This window comes from Vigna unguiculata, chromosome 3 (assembly GCF_037176805.1).
Source record: "Vigna unguiculata cultivar grain cowpea cultivar isolate G323 ecotype 2 chromosome 3, ASM3717680v1, whole genome shotgun sequence".
NCBI classification, from domain to species: domain Eukaryota; kingdom Viridiplantae; phylum Streptophyta; class Magnoliopsida; order Fabales; family Fabaceae; genus Vigna; species Vigna unguiculata.
In genome coordinates, this window is record NC_140794.1 from 1,509,624 (window position 1) to 1,527,410 (window position 17,787).

A 17,787-nucleotide genomic window follows, 5' to 3' on the forward strand; every position below is an offset into this window, starting at 1 on the left:
TTTCTCTTTTACTCTTTAAATAGTATTTTTTTTAAATTAAAATACCTTATATCAATTTTATCCTTTATATGACCGTTGTTTTAAATTTAAATTTTCTCGATTTCATCGTTATTTTAAATTTAACTATTTTTTAAATTGAAATAATTATCTATAATTAAAAAAAAGATCTACAAAATAAACCAAAACTATTAACATAAAATTATAAAAATTATTCTATTTCCTTCATAATTATAACAATAATAATTTTACTATTTTTTAACATAAAAAAGTGAATATATATATATATATATATATATATATATATATATATATATATATATTATGTTACAACAAAAGAAAAACTCCTATTCTATTAACAGATTAATCAGAACTTAATCTATTAATAATTTGAAAAAGAGCTTGAAAGGTGTCTGAGTAATTAAAACACACATGATATAGAAGTTTATCTTTGTGAATAAAAGGTGTGAATTAATAGATTGGAAGATAGCAATGGAATAGTTGTGTATCCTACTGTTTGTTTGTTACTTTTTCCGATTTGGTGTACTTCCCAAATATATCAACACTGGGATCTTTCTCTCGAAGAGGACCACCACTTTCATTTTCCAATCTTCAATCATTCCTCTCTACACATGTTCCGGATTCCAAACCAAACATGTTACAATTAATTACCACTTTCCCAAACTCTCTCTTTCTCTCTACCTCCATCACCAACACAACCTTCAACAATCTCATTTCTCATTATCCTTCATAACAAAACAAAACAAAACAAACCATTCATCCAACGTTAAACCTAATTACTTTTCCTAGGAATATATATAACCTATGTATAGCCCTAGCTATATGCAATGTGACACCACACATCTTTGTCAAATCAGTTACCAGCAATGAAGATAACATTTGAGAATAGGGTCAAGCTTTAAGTTAAGTCGTTAACTCCACCCATCACAAATCAACATCCTTAAGCCCACAACATTATTTGTCTTAAATTTTCTCACCATATGATTCTCATTGCATGCTTCTGTAATGAAAAAGGTAGGTAGGCACAGATACTTTTCAACAGATGAAAATTGAAATAGAAGGAACAATTCATCGTCCTAGCCTTTATATTTTAATGTTATTCTACTATCTGTAGTTTGTAGCAATTAGAGATATCTACAAACTATAGCTACAATAATGCATACTCCTACATAATATATTGACATGCAAACACTCGTCAAATGTTTTCTTCTTAATGCTTCATTAACTCATCTGACCGATATCTTAGGTAAAAAGTAAGTGTTGTATTCGGTTAGTCACGTAGTGAAAAAACTTGATTCACATCTAATAATTGTTTTATTCATGCAATCAACGATATAATTTATAGATATTGAATTTCTAAATCAAAATAACTATAAACGACCGAAAACGGCTAATACATTAATTATCCATACGACTTCAACAACTCAAACTAGAATTTGTATTCAAAATGATTATGAATTCAAAGAAAAATGATGAGGCTTATAGGTGTTCCACTTTAGCATAGCAGGGCTAGATGAGAGAGACATGAGAGAAAAAATGGGGTTCCCACAATGTGGGTGTGTTTGAAAGAAGAGAGTAGATTGATCCATAGAAATGAGTGAAATTTGATGAAGTGAAGTGACATTGATCCAATATCCTTGGAATGTCAATGAATAGCACAATTTCTTATTCATGACGTGGGTTTCTCTTCATCTCTTGATCAATATAAGTAGCAGATAAAATGGGATCCACCTTGTATAGTGCTGAACCTTTGAATCTGTACTTTAAAAAAAAAAGTGTCATCTTTTCTCAGACTCTTGGACGTTTCTTCCAACCTCAGATTGTGTCATTCCTTTATCCTTTTGTTCTTAGTAATTCAACCATGTGACCATATCCAAAGCACATGCATATTGTGCCATCTTAAGAGGGAGAATTGCTTTGGTGGAATATTTTTCCATAGACAAGGCCAATATATAAGTCATGTTAATTTCTATATCATTGATACAAATAGGATAAGGTTTTTTTTGTTTTTTTTTATTAACTGCTCAGTTATATTTAACCATGATTATTTTCAATAAATCTTGTAAAATTTAGCATTGGTGATTTGATGATCAAATGGTTCCAAAAGTATAAAAACAGTAGTATTAACATGTTTCCGTAATATAAATGATTTTGAAATAATGATTTTTTTTCAAATTATAATATACAATTTCAAATATCCATGAGCAATGTAAGTAGAATAATGCAATGCACATGAGCACTTTGTATGGTAGTGCATTTTTGGGTGATACATGTTTTGGATTTTTGGGTGCAGAAGAAAAATTGTAGGTGCAGAAAGAAACCCCCAAAGAATGATAGAGTTTGGGCTCATGGGGATTGGGCAGAAAGTGAAGCGTGCAAGTTAAACTGAATGGGCTAAGACTAGTTTTATTTTTCCTATTTCATTCTAGTAGGTTTGTTTTATCACAACCATTTATAGCAAAGGTGTACCAACATAAAAATAAAATAAAATTTCTATTAAATATAAATTAATTAAGTAATGAAATAACCAGGTCATAATAGGCACTTCATCTACTTAAGTTTAAGTACAAAAAGCCAAACTTTTATTTTTGCTCCTTTATTTGACTTATACACCCTTCTTCCACTTCCTAAATTATTTTTAATATTTAGGCCTTCTAAGATGACTTCATATTTGAATTGATTAATTTTTTTTGGACATTGAACAGTTTATATTAACTCATTATTTTAATAAGTATATTTGGGAAAATTCGTTACAGATCTTACTTTTTTAATGTTTTAAAATTTAATTTTTGGAATATTAAATACTTAAAGAATATATTTTTAACTTAGTTAATAAAAGTGTTAAATACGTTTCGAAGAACATATTTTATACTAATAAACGAAAATTAAATCAAAAAATTATGTTTTTGAGCTATAAATATTGTAGAAAAAACTTATAAATAAAAAAATGGGAAAAACAATTCCCTAAAACGTTACAGTAGTCATCGTTCTATTGGACCCATTTTAAGTCTTAAAGGATCGGTTCATGGCGGGAATAGGCCTTGTCATGTCAAACAGAAAAACCAGTACTAAAAATAATATCAAAGTAGTTTTTGTCTATACAAGCTTTGTAACTGTTTTTTTTTTCTTCCGATCACAGCTAAAATAATTAACAAATTAATGAATGTTTATGTAATTTATATTTTACTCTTTCTTTAATTATGAAACTAATAAAAAAATAATTAATTCCATTGTATTTTCTACACCTGAATTAAAATATTATATTACAAATATTCAATGAATTTCACACGGTTTTAAAAGAAAAAATATTAAAATGATAACATTAACTTCTTAATATGTTAAAATTAATTTACGCATAGATTAAAAAAAATTAAAATTATATAAGAATAAAATTAATTTACACATAAACTTATTTTCAACTATAAAGAATTTAAACTTTTTTTCTTTCTCTCCTTAAAAGAATTTTGTATTTCACCTTAAATGAAGGCACTAAAAAGAAACTATGCTTCATATGACTGCATCATAATTGGAAAGTGAATGGTAGTAGTAAGTGTAGCACAAAAAAAGAGACAACCATGAATGATAAATCAAATTTTCGTTCCTTTTTCTTTTGAGAAAAATAAAAATACGTAATTTAGAAAATAACTAAAAGAAACTCCGTTTCCATGTTTTATCAATCCAAACGAATATTTTATTTCATTTTGTTACACTAATCTAAAAGTTAGCAATATAAGACTTCCCTGGATTTTCTATATTAATTTAACAAATAAAAAAGGTAGCACCTAATGGCTACCTATTATATAATAATTTTATAATAATTTAAAAATAAGCCCGGAATATGTTTATTTCTTTTGATTTAAAATTGAATAAATATAGGTAGTATAAAATCTAATAAATATAAAAGCATTGGATAGAATAAATAGTTAATTTTATTTCTTTTACCTTAATTCTTATACCCAACACTAATTATTTTCTTTAATCATATTATTTACTGCCTTGATTTTATTTTCTTATCATTCAGATGTCTTCTCCTCAACCTTTCTGCCAATGGCTTTAGTTGTAAAAAGCAAGAAATTATTAGGTAATTTTAAACAGTTTATACTTCTAATAATTTTTTAGAAAACATACAATTAAGAGTACTCCAAACTCTTAATAATTTTAAATCACCTAATAGTTTTTTAATAAAAGACATCCATTAAAGAGGATAAAAAAAGAAAGAAAGAAAAAAGCAAAAGGTTTATGGCTTTCCTCAAGGGACCCAAGTACCTTCTGTTTCCGTAAATTAAGCTTATGAAAAGTCTTCTTAACAAGACACATTTTCTTTATTTTATTTAAGAAACAAAGCAATTTTCAAAACAAGACACATTATGAACTTTCACATCTAAAAAGTGCTTGTCAAATTCATCCTTTGCTGATTGATCAACGAAATAGATATTGAACAACAACAACAACAGTTAATTTGAATTTTAGAAACAAACGAAATGGACAGAAACATTAAAGAACAAGACAAAAGTCATGAAACCTAAGACCTCACTTCACCCCAGATTTAATACCACGATTACGAGGTGTAACAACAAGAATTGAACTCAGAGTACATTTCCACCAAGAGTTTATCCACAATTTCAAGATACATGGGACACGTGATTCTAGAATAGTAATGCAGAACCTCTTCGATGTCAAGTACATAATCAACATCACTCATCTCCAACATCTCCATTTCTCTAAGCTTCTTTTCCACCATGCAATAATTTCCATTACCCCTCCAATCCTTCTTCTGATTCACCCTTTCATTGGTTAACCCCTTCTGTTTTTTCTTCTCACACTCCTCTCTTTCCTCACTCTTCTTCATCTTCTGCTCATCATGCCTCGCATTGTTCAACCCAACGACGCTTTCATTTGGAACCTCTTTGCCTTTCTTCTTGCTTTTTTGCCTACCCTTCTCTTTTCCTGAATCCCATTGCTCGGTGAAGTCACTGTAGAACTTTTCCAAGTCTTTATAATTGTTATTGTCCATGCCCAAGAACTGATTTTGTGGAGGCGTTTTGGGAAGCTTCTGGTATCTGGGAAAGAAACAAGACTTGAAGTTCTCAAGAGTCTTGTGCAAGAACTTCATGGTGTTGGAAATGGAGTTTCCTAGCTGCATTGCTGAAGTGATGACAGTAACAGTGATAGTAATGATTTTTTTTTATGATGTTGTGTACTTGGTGCATGAAGAGACACAGAACAAAATATATGTATCTGTGTGTTTTGATGGTGTAGTTGGATGTGAATGAATGAATGAATGAAGTGTTTTTCTTCTTTATAAGATGATAGAAGAAGGGTAGCCATGAAAGGTTCTTCAGCTTTTTGTTTTGAATGATGAATGCAATTCCTCTTTCTGGCATCGGCTTCCTTTGCTTTTAGGGTCTTTTGTCTTCACACGCTCCCTTTATTGCCCTTGTTTACTTTCTGCTTCCTACAGGGCCCCACAACACACAAAACCCTAAATTATTTTTTGTGATAAATATATTTCTGATTGAATTTTAAAATTAATCCATTTTGAAATTTTGGACCAATTTAGTTTTTCATCTTTTGAAATACGTATATTTAGTCTTTTTAATCAAATTTTGTTAGGTTTATTTGATGTTTTATACAAATTTCACAATTGTATTTGAATTGTTTATATTGTTTGACACATTTTTTCTTTAATGTTAAGTCAAATACTATTATCAAATGCGCTTCAAATGTCAAATAAACTTAACAAAATTTGATTAAAAGACTAAATCTACATATTTCGAAATATAAAGGACTAAATTGGTCCAAAATTTTAAAATAGACTAATTCCAAAATTCACCAAAAATTAAGGCAACCAAAACATATTTAACCCTTTTTTTTTAAGTTTGTTGCTTTTGCTTTTGATGAAAGGAGCGGGTTGTTGTTGACTTCTGTGCCTCTCAAACAATTCTGTCTTATATTTTATAGCAGCTTTTCTCCTGATCAGTAATCGCTCTCTCTCACGTTAATGGGCAAATTTACTGTGTTGCAATGGTTAATTAATTGTATGAAGAATTGTTTAGCTGATGTTAGCTTCAATGACAAAGGCAAAGTTCTTTTTTCCATTTGTTGTTTTTGAATTTGTAAAGTTTTGTTCAGACTTTTAATGTGTAATATATTTGATAAGAAGTTTTATACCTTATAGGACGTAGAATCTATATCACAACGCTTGAATCTTCTAAAATCAACATTGAAGATGAATTCCTTGGACTCAATCTAGGAAACTCCATCGAAGAACTAAAAGATTGCAAAGAAATATAATATTATTATCCTCTTATATTGAGTTAAATAATTAATGAAGTATTGTTTTGATGGTGGTGGAATAGAAAAGTAATTTTGTTGTAATGGCTACAATTAAACACATTCTTAAACATGATCATTCGTAGTTCATTGTTTTTGTGTGCAACAAAGCAGTGTATCCAAACTAAAAAATATGTTTCTATGAAAAATACCATAAACATGTGATCAAGGTTATTTAGAAATACTGTCCACAACTTTATTCATGATGCTTTTCGTATTGTATTGTTATATATGAATATATATATATATATATATATATATATATATATATATATATATATATATATATATATATATATATTCTTCATTCAAGTATAAACTTAAGCTTCGGGTAACTAATGCAAGAGATTGAACCACTTTTGTGGTGTTTGACAAAAATGCTACCGTACTATTAAAAAAAGCCCATGCTGACATTTTTAAATCTCAAAATAAGGTCTATTATTGTCTCTTTAATTTGTGATTCAGTCTTTTTTATTTTTTTAATTTCTATGTTCTTATTTTCTCACTGTAAACTTTCAAACTAATTTCTTTCAGATATTACATTGAACATGTTTAGTTTAATTTTTAAGAGTTAAATAATGGTTTCAATTTACAAGACTCCTTCCGACTATATGACAAAATAGTTTTCATACATAAAATGTTTCTTTTCAAAGTTGTGTGACAATAGTTTCCGATTTGAAAAGTCGTTAAAAGGTTTAATGACGGTGTCCTCAAGTCCTAGTAATATTTCAAATTTCTTCAATAATTTTTATATAGTTGTTATTGTCATGAAGTTCTTTATTGATATTAATATTAATTTTGAAATATTTGTATTCTGAAAACGAAGAAATGAAGAAATGTGCACATTAAAACATCCGACCAATGCTAACTCCTAGGATTTTGAGTGTAAAATTTCTATCACTCAAATGATTTTGAGAGTGTTACGGTGACATAACCATCAATGTGGTTGTCACTGTTCTAGAAAGAGCTTATGAAACTACTTTGCAACAACCAAAACCAAATCAAGAATTGTCATGGAAGATCTTGAAAAACAAAAACATTAAATGAATTTGTACTAAACATGAACCCGAAACTACAAAATCTGGACAATCATCATCGGTAACATTAACAAAATCGCAATATATATTTAAAACTGAATTTATGCACGAGAAGCACAACTTTTATTTGTTTAATGTTTTAAGTCATGCATTATAAACACATTCTATTTTCTTTTGAGAAGTTTCCATCACCATTTTTTTTCAAGAGTCTATTATACTAATTTTATAGTACATTCTTGCACAACTAAAACTATATTTTTCCTTATGTAAAATTCTCTGTATATTATGTGTGAACAGTGTAGTGAAAGGCCATAAGAGACAGAAAAATATGGGTGCAGCAAAGGTGCAGAGTTAGTTACTCGTTGATGGTGCCCTTATTGAAGCCAAAGGCAGTGTTTTTATCAGTTCTCTTTTGTCATCTTCTTTCAGAGTCCAGATAGTCATTATGTAACATTCAGATACAATCCTGCATCACTCTGACCATACATACCCCTCACGACCACAAAAACTTCAAATTTTTTAACCTTCTCCTTTTTCTCACTCATATTTTCATATACATCACATAGTTTCAATTTCAATTACTAATATTGCTGAATTCTATCAACATTGCACAAGATATGAGGGACCACAAATGTGAGGGTATTTATTTATCTCTCTGAAGATTTTACAAGAGCTATGTTACATGTACAATCACTCTTTTTAGTGAATCACGCGAGTGAAAATAGGTCAGTGTAGTACGCAGAGTACATAATTCAAAACTTATATAACAAGACTATATAGTAGTAGTATTTGGCATTGTGATTCTTTTGATGCACTATCAAAAGTCACTGACATGTAGTGAGAGAATGGTTGGTTGGTTGGTTTCAAATATTTGGTTTCTTAGAGAATGTTATAAACGCCAAACCCGTGAGTGAACGAACACATAGAATTATTTTTGAAATTGTTGAGTTCAGTGTTGGTCACTTACAGATCCAAAAAATTTGAAGTAGTAAGTGGTAAGTGGTTTGTGTAAGAACATAGGAAGGACAGTGACAAGAATGTTTGAGGTAGCCCAAAGCCAAGATAGGGATTAAACGACAAAGAGTATAGAAAGAGGTAGGGCAGCCCAATTATGCTGCCAAGAGGCCCATGTTCAGAAACCGACACCCAATGCAGCTGATTAATTGGCCCTTTTTACGGCCAAAAATTAATTGCACATATTTGGTTTGTGTGCATTGACAAGGAGATTTGGGGCTCAAGAACCCAAAAAATGCGATCATTAATGAGAGTAGCAACCAAACCAAGGCATAATGGATTCACCACTACCAGACATTCTTTAATCTGCTTTCCATTTGAGGCAAACGGACACAAACCCATTGCCAATGCCACATAAATAAACCAGACCTCCTAGATTGCCACAAAAACAAATAAAACAACTTCATTTTTTTTTTCTTTACAAAAAACATACTCATCAGCAAAACAAAATCCTCTTCATTTTGCTTCATTTTTGTTTTTGTTTAACTAGCTATTACGTAGGTTGTAGGTTGGAGTAATTGGGCAATGATAGCATTAAGTAGAGTAGGAGATACAGTCCCCACAAGTAATTGAAAGATAGAAACGTTTTGGTTTTATATTATTCTTTCTGCAAACCCTCATAACAGTTTTGCCCCAGACTTTCTCATTCCACTGTGCCTTCTCTTTCGTTTCAGTTTTTAAGCTGCTACACCCATTCTCTTGACACCGACGTTACGCCCCCAAATTCATCTTTCACCTTCAAATCACAGTATAATGGAATGGGAAGTGTACGTATCCACCCTCTGACAAACACATGACCGATCCTTTCCCTTTCTCCAATTCTTCCTTATTTATTTTTTTCACTTCTTTCTAAATTATACTAAACTTTAAACTTTATTTTTGGCTACCCTTGTTTTCCATTAGTTTGTTGAAGCTGCAGTCCTTAGTCCCATCATGACCCTAACATATCTTTGCCTGTCATTCATTGATACATGTACATGAACAGCCCAAGATCCTTCCTTACGACAATTATTTTCAGATCTCTCAACTTTCGATTATATAGTCAAGACAAACGACATGATCTCCGTCTGGGACAGTGTTTCATGTTAAAGGGGTGTGTGCTTCTTCTGTCCTGTCTTGCTTGCTCAAACCAATACAATTTGCTCCATAACAATACATTCATCCACATGAATTTGGTTAATGATACAAACTTTCTAATGTTTTCGCCTAACAATTATGCATCTTGTCTCTTCTGTAGGTGTACCAATCCCCTACAAAACCGACAAACTTTTGTGTTCCCTCTCTCATTATTTTTGGATCACAAATTATGTATATTAATTCTGTACAACTTTTTTATGTACATAAAAGAGAGGTTGAAACGGAAAAAACAAAAATGAGACGAGATAGATTAAACGACCGAGAAAGATGAAAGGAAAAAAATATATAAAACGTCTGTGTGAACAATTATTTTTTTTTGACTTGATACTTTGAAGGATCTCTAAATCATGTTGTCCTTGCATGGTGACAGATTCATTGCTAAATTATTGAACAAACGTTGTTTTTTCTTTGACCGGAGTGATATATAGGACATTTGAAAAGAATTGAAGGAACGTTTTTCCCGGACATTGGCTAATAACTTTTTGTCATGAAACTAGGACAAATAAATTTGCTGTTCGGCCATATCTGCATCTTGGTCTACAAGTTCATAATTCTTAATTAGAAACACATGATGTTCAAACAAGAAAAGGGGACCTAAAAATATTTGCATCATGTGAATACCCCTTATGTTTCTGCCATATATATTATTAAAAATACGGTCAACATTGCTAACATGATATTAAATATTCTTCGGTGTTAAGCAGATGAAGTGTAGTTACTTTTTATGGCAGTTGCTACTGTAGAATACTGCAATAAGAAAAATCCGGTGTAAATATGGAATCATTCGCTACGTTTAGCTTTATTATAAGTAACGATGAATTAGACTATCCCTTTTTAAATACAACAGGTGTGTTGGAATGAATATCTTTTGTTGTGGTCACAACTCAGAGGTACATAAAAGTTTATCTATGGAGTATTTTGTTGACTTAATCCAATGCAGATCTCAGTCACTCCGTGAACTCTCATCACATGGGGAACTTTTGGTAATGATAACCTCCTAATTCCATTGGAAAGAGGATAGTATCTCTTCCTTTTCTCCGATGTAGGTGTGATGGAGGGGACTTTTTCTCACTTTAGAATACAATACAAGATAGTCTTTTTGTGTTCTTTTGGCGCATCCAGATGAAAAGAATTTGAAAAAGGTCCAATTCAACAACACAGGAGAGTGAGACAGCTTTGCTTTGCTTTGGTGCTTTCAATTCAAACACTTTCTTTTGCCCCATTAAAATCAAAAAAAGCACCCCATCGCATCACCATTTCTTTCAAGCTCCACGCTCACAACTCCAACCAAACCTAGAGAAGAGGAAGAACTCATTTATCGCCCCTTGTTTCCCCAAAAACAAGACAAGTGCCCTTTTTTTAGCTCCTTTCACAATCTCACCACTTTCTTTGCAGCCACAGTTCCATAATTGTCAGTATATCCACACACGAACACCCCATTCTTTAACAACAACAACCAACCAACACGTTCTAATTATGTGATCAAGAAAGCTTGGTTTTCCCATAAACAATGCTTGTGTATTGAAAGATGTATTGTTAATTCCCTTGACTTGAGTAAATGTTAGATTTTAATAACATTTTTAACTTGTGACATTCCAAGAGATAGAAAAGAATCTTGAACAGTAGCAACAGAAATAAGAAAATTAGATGTGATATGAAAAGGGTTCTGTAATTAAACTGAGTGGCAGGCAGAAGATGGAATATCATATCATATCATACATGCAAAGCGAGTTAGAAGGACTGAACTAATTAAATTTCCTTGGAAACTAACTAACACAAATAACAGAGAGAAAAAAGACAAGATAGAGGTTATTTTCTTTCTCCCTCTTATTTATTGTTTTACTGATATCAAAACCAGTCAGAGAACAAAGCCTCCCAAATCTCCGTGAACACTTGGACAATGATCTTATGATGATGATACGAATTCAGAGACAGAAAACACTGCAAGAGATTCTCCAAATCCGCCGGCGAAAATATCTGCTTCTCCACGATCATCTCCACCATCGAAGTCCTGAAATCACTGTAAGGGTCGCTCGAGCGCTTCACCACCGCGAACGTGTCCTTCACCTTCCCGTGCAGCGGCAGAACACCCATGTCGGAGCTCCGGTCACTTTTCCGGCCACGGCGCCGGGACCTGGAGGAGTCGGAGGAGAGGCTCTTGGAGGAGAAAAGGGTGTCAGTTTCATCGTCTTCGTCGCTGCTGTACCACCAGTAGCCACCAAAGCTGGTGTCTTTGGAGCATGAATTGAAAGGGAAAAAGTCCCTTCTCTTCTGGGCACGTCTCTTCTTCTTCTTCTTCTTCTTCTTGGTCTTAATGTTTTTTGTTGAAGACGAAGCCTTTGTTTTGTCGTGGAAAATGAAATCGCGTTCTTGGATTGTGTTGCGGGAAACCCTGGGAGAAGTGGGTGGACACGACATGACACCAAGGTTAAGCTTGAGGTTGTTGGTGGTGGTGGTAGCGGTGGTGTTGGCCCAGAGAAAAGGTGGTGAAAAATGTGAGATTTTGCGTCTAGAGAGAGAATGAGAATCGTCAAAGGAGAGTATGCAAGTATCGTTGATTGTTTTGGAGGTACAAGAGGGAGGAAAGGGTGTGGCTTTGGGAGAGGGTGGGTCAGTGGAGGTGGGTGGTGCAAAAACTGCTTTTTCCATGACATCGGCTATGTGTTTTGTTCGACAGGAACCGAAGGAGGATCTGAACATGCGAGAGATTCTGAGCTTGAGACCGGTTTGGTTTTCCATGGCCAAAGACAGTGTGAGATGAGAGAGAGAGAGAGAGGTTTGAAGGAGAGAGTAGAGAGGGAGGGTATAAATGCATGAAGAGTAGAAGAGAAGAGAGGAGTTATTAATAATGATTTGAAATGGGAGAAATTTAATTGATTAATAAATGAATAAAAAAATAAAGGACAGAAATGCTGCTTTATGCTTTGTCCTTAGTGTGGCAGAGAGTGGATGAAGGAGAGAATTTGAGTTTAGTTTAATAAATACTTGTAACAGTTGTAATTGACCTTAGACCTTCTTCACGTCCCCACTTTCCCTTTTCAAAATATACCAAAAACATAACAATACAACAAATTCTAATTAATATCACATTAAATGTAAATTAATTAAGATTTTACGTTAGTTTAGTCTTACTAAGAAAGAATGTTGAAGAAGTTGAAGAAGTTGAAGAATTACCGTAGCAATGTGGGTGGGAATGGGTGAAAGTCTGAAAAGGGTAGAAAGCTTGGTAGATACGTAGGAACAGAAGGGTATGGGTAGGCTTACTGGAGAAGCAGGATTTGGTGTTGTGAAAGAGTAAAAAGTTGATGACCTGCACTCACCATGCATGCTTTTCTTTCTTTTTCTTTTTCCTTCTTCCACAAGTTGAGAAGGGACTCCATTATTCAGTAAATTTTAAAATTAATTTATTTCAAAATTTTGTACAAATTTTGTCATTTATTTTTTTAAAATACGTTAATTTAGTCATTTTAATCAAATTTTGTTAACTTTATTTAACATTTCACGTGTATTTTATAATAGTATTTGACTTAACATTCAACAAAAAATGTGTGAAATAGTATAAACAATTCAAATATAATCTTGAAATACTTACGAAACTTCAAATAAACCTAATAAAATTTGATTAAAATGATTAAATTCACGTATTGAGAAAATAAAATACTAAATTGATCTAAAATTTCGAAATAAACTAATTTCAAAATTCAAAGGACAAAAACATATTTAACCCACAAATCTATTACAAAAATGTTACTTACGATACAACTTCAAAAATCACAAACAAAAAATATAAGAATTAGTTTTTTTTTGTTAAAAGTATTATATTAATATTTTGCGGAAACAAGACTAAATTATTCTCTAATTTCGTAATCATGAGTTTTATATCGATTTCTTTTGCTACATTGTTATTTAGAACTGTGTTAAAATTATTTTTTCCTTTTAAAACTTGAATAAAAAATTTGATATTTAGGATATCAATAAAAACTTTATAAAAAAAAGACATATTTGTTAAGATAGGAACCTATAATAGATTTGAAACTCAATTTAAGTTCAAAAAAATAATTTGTAACATGAAATTTATATTTATATAGATTTGGATTTTTTTAGAAAACTTGTTCAAAATAGTTTTTCGGTACATGGCGATTGTCAAAACGTCGTAAGAAATTCTATATTTTTTTAAATGGTTCTTAACTGCTATTTCTTGGTAAGTAACAAAATATATTATATTTTGATAATTTGTTAAACATAATTATTATTACATTTTTCCAAATTAAGATTAATGTATACAAATAACCATGTTTATCATAAATTAATAAAATTGTTTTACAGCATGTGAACTTGATTATTCAGTAATTTTTTATTTAAACATATATAATATAACATAAAATTGGCTTCCGAGTTGGTTTGGTGTCTAAAATTAGCTTGAGACAAAATCTTGAGGGATAGTGATATACTATCCTCTTCCCTGGAGGATGTAAATTATCCTCTTCGTACATTCAATAAGAAAAAGACACTTTTTATATTTTATTAGAAGTGATATATTTTATTTAGAAATATATTAAAATTGACTATAGACATTTTATAATTTTCAGACTATAAAGATATAGAATTTGCAGTTTTGTTTTCAACAAATTAAATAAAAATATAAAATAGTATAATCTATTTTTATTTGATAAATTAAAAATGTATTTTTAATCTTATGAATACTTTTGAAATGTACGCTTGCTAGGAATAAGTATCTTACAAACCCAACAAGAGAAAAAAGTCACGAATGTGGATAATTACCTAATTAAGTAAAAAAAAAATGTGAGATAGTAATTAATTTATTTTTATCCTTTGAAGGTTTACAAGGAGGGCCTTTACCTCTAGATCAATGCATTTTTAAAATTATTCTCTTTCTTTCTCTCTTTCTTAAAAAAAAAAAAAAAATACACTTTAATGCTTACTATTATCTGGTTTTCTTTTTAGGATTGAGTATGCCTCTTGTTTTTTTTATTTTCACTTTTATCATTTATTTTATAAACTAAGAAGACTGATTTAACGAGAATTTAAACACCATGTTCTTAAATTAATTTTGAAAATAAAGGAAACTTTGAACACAAGTTTGGAAATCTTTTTAAAATTCATAAATTTGCTCTTTCAAAGGATCATAACTTAATTAAGTATTCATAACTTATTAAAAGATGTCAAGTTTTCTAATTAAATTTTATAAAATTTATTTTCTAAGTTTTACAATCTAAAAATGTGTAGATAAAGTAAGTCTTATTCATAAACTACGATCTAACGTAAAAAGTTATCATGTTTTCAAAATTAAAATTTATAAAATTTATTTTTATTTGCTATGTGAAAATGTGTAGACAAAGTTATTCTCTTTTCACGTCATGTATGTTTTTATATTACCTCTTTTTGTTCCATTTGTAGTATAGTTTACGTTGTGTATCATTTGTGTTTTTACATAATTTATGTTTTACATTCTTTATAAATAAAGATGGTTTATGTTTCGTACAGTTTATATTATGTTTGATTAGTATTTTGTTTTGTACATGTAGAAATGTTAACAGACGAATAAGATCGGGGTAGTAGCTCTCCGTATTTTATTAGTTGGATAAATATTTGTTTCGTATTTGTACTCATATCTGTGTGAGTATTCATTATTTAGATACCGACATAATTTTTTAATATTCATGAATATTTATAAAAAGAAATTTAATATTTAACAACAAATTTTAACAATAAATTCAAATAAAAATACATGATATTAATAAAAAATTTATAAATTAATATTTTTTTTAAATGTAAGAATTCTTATTTGTTTATCACTATTATGAAGATGACGAGTTTTTGTAATTGTTTGGATTGTTTTTATAATAATATTTGAAATAATATTGATCAACAACTAATATTCAATAATTAATATAATTAAATTTTATTTCAGCTAATAAATAATAATTTATATAAATGGAATGAATAACATGATTTGCACTCTCACATAGTTTATTACACCACTGTAATAATTACCATAATTCATTATTAAAACTGCTAATTATTATGCACTTACACTTATGTAAAAAATTATTATTTCAAACTTTGTGTGAGCCAGATTTTTAAAATGTACTTTATATTATTATCAAAGGGGTATAATATATTAATAAATTCTTCAAATAGTTAAGAATGTCTACAATAAAATAATGAAGTTGAATTTTTAAACCAATTTTCTTTCAAGTATGATATTGAAAATTTAGCGACAAAATTATTAATTAATAATAAGTGAAAAAAATTATAATAAATGTTATCATATTTTTCATGTTTTCAAATTCTATAATTTTTTAAGTATTATCTCTAAAAAATTAATTTTTTAAATATTTATATTTTAAGATAATGAAAATATATTATTAATATTTTAATAGTGAAGCGGAAAATTTTTGGGAGATCTCGGTCAACCAAGATCTACCTCTAATTATATTCATGTAAATATATCAACGTTTATAAACAAAATATATATTCAAATAATAAATCATAGCTCTAATTATATTATCTAACTTACTTCTCATTATATTTAAACATATTTATTATTATTTTCCACTACTTCATGCAATCTCTTTTAATAAATATACACCTAATAACATAAGATAGAAAAAACCTACAAACAAACTCCAATTCATGCCAAGTTAGGAGTTTAAAACTAGTTCCATTAGAAATCATTAGCTAATTAGTATTTGATCGTAACTAGGCATGACCAACAACCAAAAGATGTAATAGCATTTGGTTAATTGGCACTTACCAATTTTTTCTTTTCTTTTTTCTTCTTTAGCTGTGGAAAAATAATGTTACTGATACTTTCTTTTCAACGGAAATGTATTTGTCAATAATCCGTGCGTGTGCTTCTATATGTATACTTAAAATGATAGGTGATAGCTGGTCCCTGAACTTTAGATCAAATTGAAGCTTTGTATTTTTCTTTTTGTCAATCATGTTTTTATAACTAAAATATAAAATTTTACTTCATTAAGAATATAATTTTATTTAGAATATATTTAAGACCCACGGTTGAACATATTTAAGTAAGCACAATATTATTAACATTTTATGTTTTTTAAGATGTGGTGTTAACATTGCACATTTTTTACTCTTTTAATTAGTAAATATGTTTGACACATAAAGTTTTTTGAATTTGTTAAAAGGAATTTAAAATAAATAATTAATTGTGTTGGATGATTTTGATGATATCTCCTATTATTGTTAAAGTAATATGATCACGATTTTTTCTAAATGTTTTTGAGCATAAATTTGATTTAAAATTATTTTTCATTTATCTTGAACGTATGATTAATTATAATAAGTTTATAATCAATTAATAGTGGATAAGTCAAAGTTGTTTTCCACATAGCTCATAAATAATTGATTTTGTTGCAAAATAATTGATTATCTCATTTCAAAAATATTGTTTCAAATTTCACATTCAATTGATTATATTATTAATTGTTTATTTTGTACAAAAGTAGATTTTACATATCATACTTTAAAGTTTTTATAACAAGTAAATATATCAAACTTAGACATTATCTTTGTAAAAAAATATATTCATATAACCATATTTATTAGCAACTTATTGATATGCGGAAAATTATCAGCAAAATTGGCAATTACTTTATATCTATTATATGATTAAAAAGAAAATACTTAGAATGCATTTTTTTCCAACCCAAATTTTTTATCAGTTTTTCAGTTCTTTCCTTAACTTTCAATCACTATTCTAACATTACAAATCGTCCCAAACTTATGATATATGGAACTGTTTAAAATACGATGAAAGTGTGTAAGTTAGCCTTGCTTAAACACAATTTTTTTTTGGGCAATATTCCTTGATAAAAGTACTCTAAAGTAATGGAACCAATCATTCCTTGTATTGTATTAAATTATTATTATTATTATAGTAATTGATTCATTATACCAATTGAGTTAAAAAATTTAAAAAAAAAAAAAAAACAATGTAAGAAGTTCAGGATCTGTATGCTGTGGGATATATATAGTAGTAGGGGACCACAGTTAATTATACTTTATACTACTTCATGCTTGATGGCGCTTAACAATTAACGTTTGAAATTCAAATAGTAGAAAACGAAAGCTGGTGGCATCTCCTAGTAATACACAATAACAGAAATAAAAATTAATAACCAAGTCCTACATTACCATAGCCTTTTCAATAACACTTTAAGAATCTTTACCTAAACTTCCTTTCTTACATCTGCAT

General features: G+C 29.5%; 2 protein-coding genes across 2 annotated transcripts; both read right to left on the reverse strand.

Moving 5' to 3' along the window:
* Positions 1–4,332: 4,332 nt before the first annotated feature.
* LOC114179357 (uncharacterized) lies at positions 4,333–5,401 on the reverse strand. Its single transcript, XM_028065679.2, has one exon. The coding sequence runs from the start codon at positions 5,159–5,161 to the stop codon at positions 4,577–4,579; it is 585 nt and encodes a 194-aa protein (XP_027921480.2). The 5' UTR covers positions 5,162–5,401; the 3' UTR covers positions 4,333–4,576.
* A 5,788-nt stretch (positions 5,402–11,189) lies between these two features.
* OFP8 (ovate family protein 8) lies at positions 11,190–12,357 on the reverse strand. Its single transcript, XM_028065118.2, has one exon. It carries the CDS (start codon positions 12,276–12,278, stop codon positions 11,388–11,390), a length of 891 nt encoding a protein of 296 aa, XP_027920919.2. The 5' UTR covers positions 12,279–12,357; the 3' UTR covers positions 11,190–11,387.
* Positions 12,358–17,787: the final 5,430 nt, after the last annotated feature.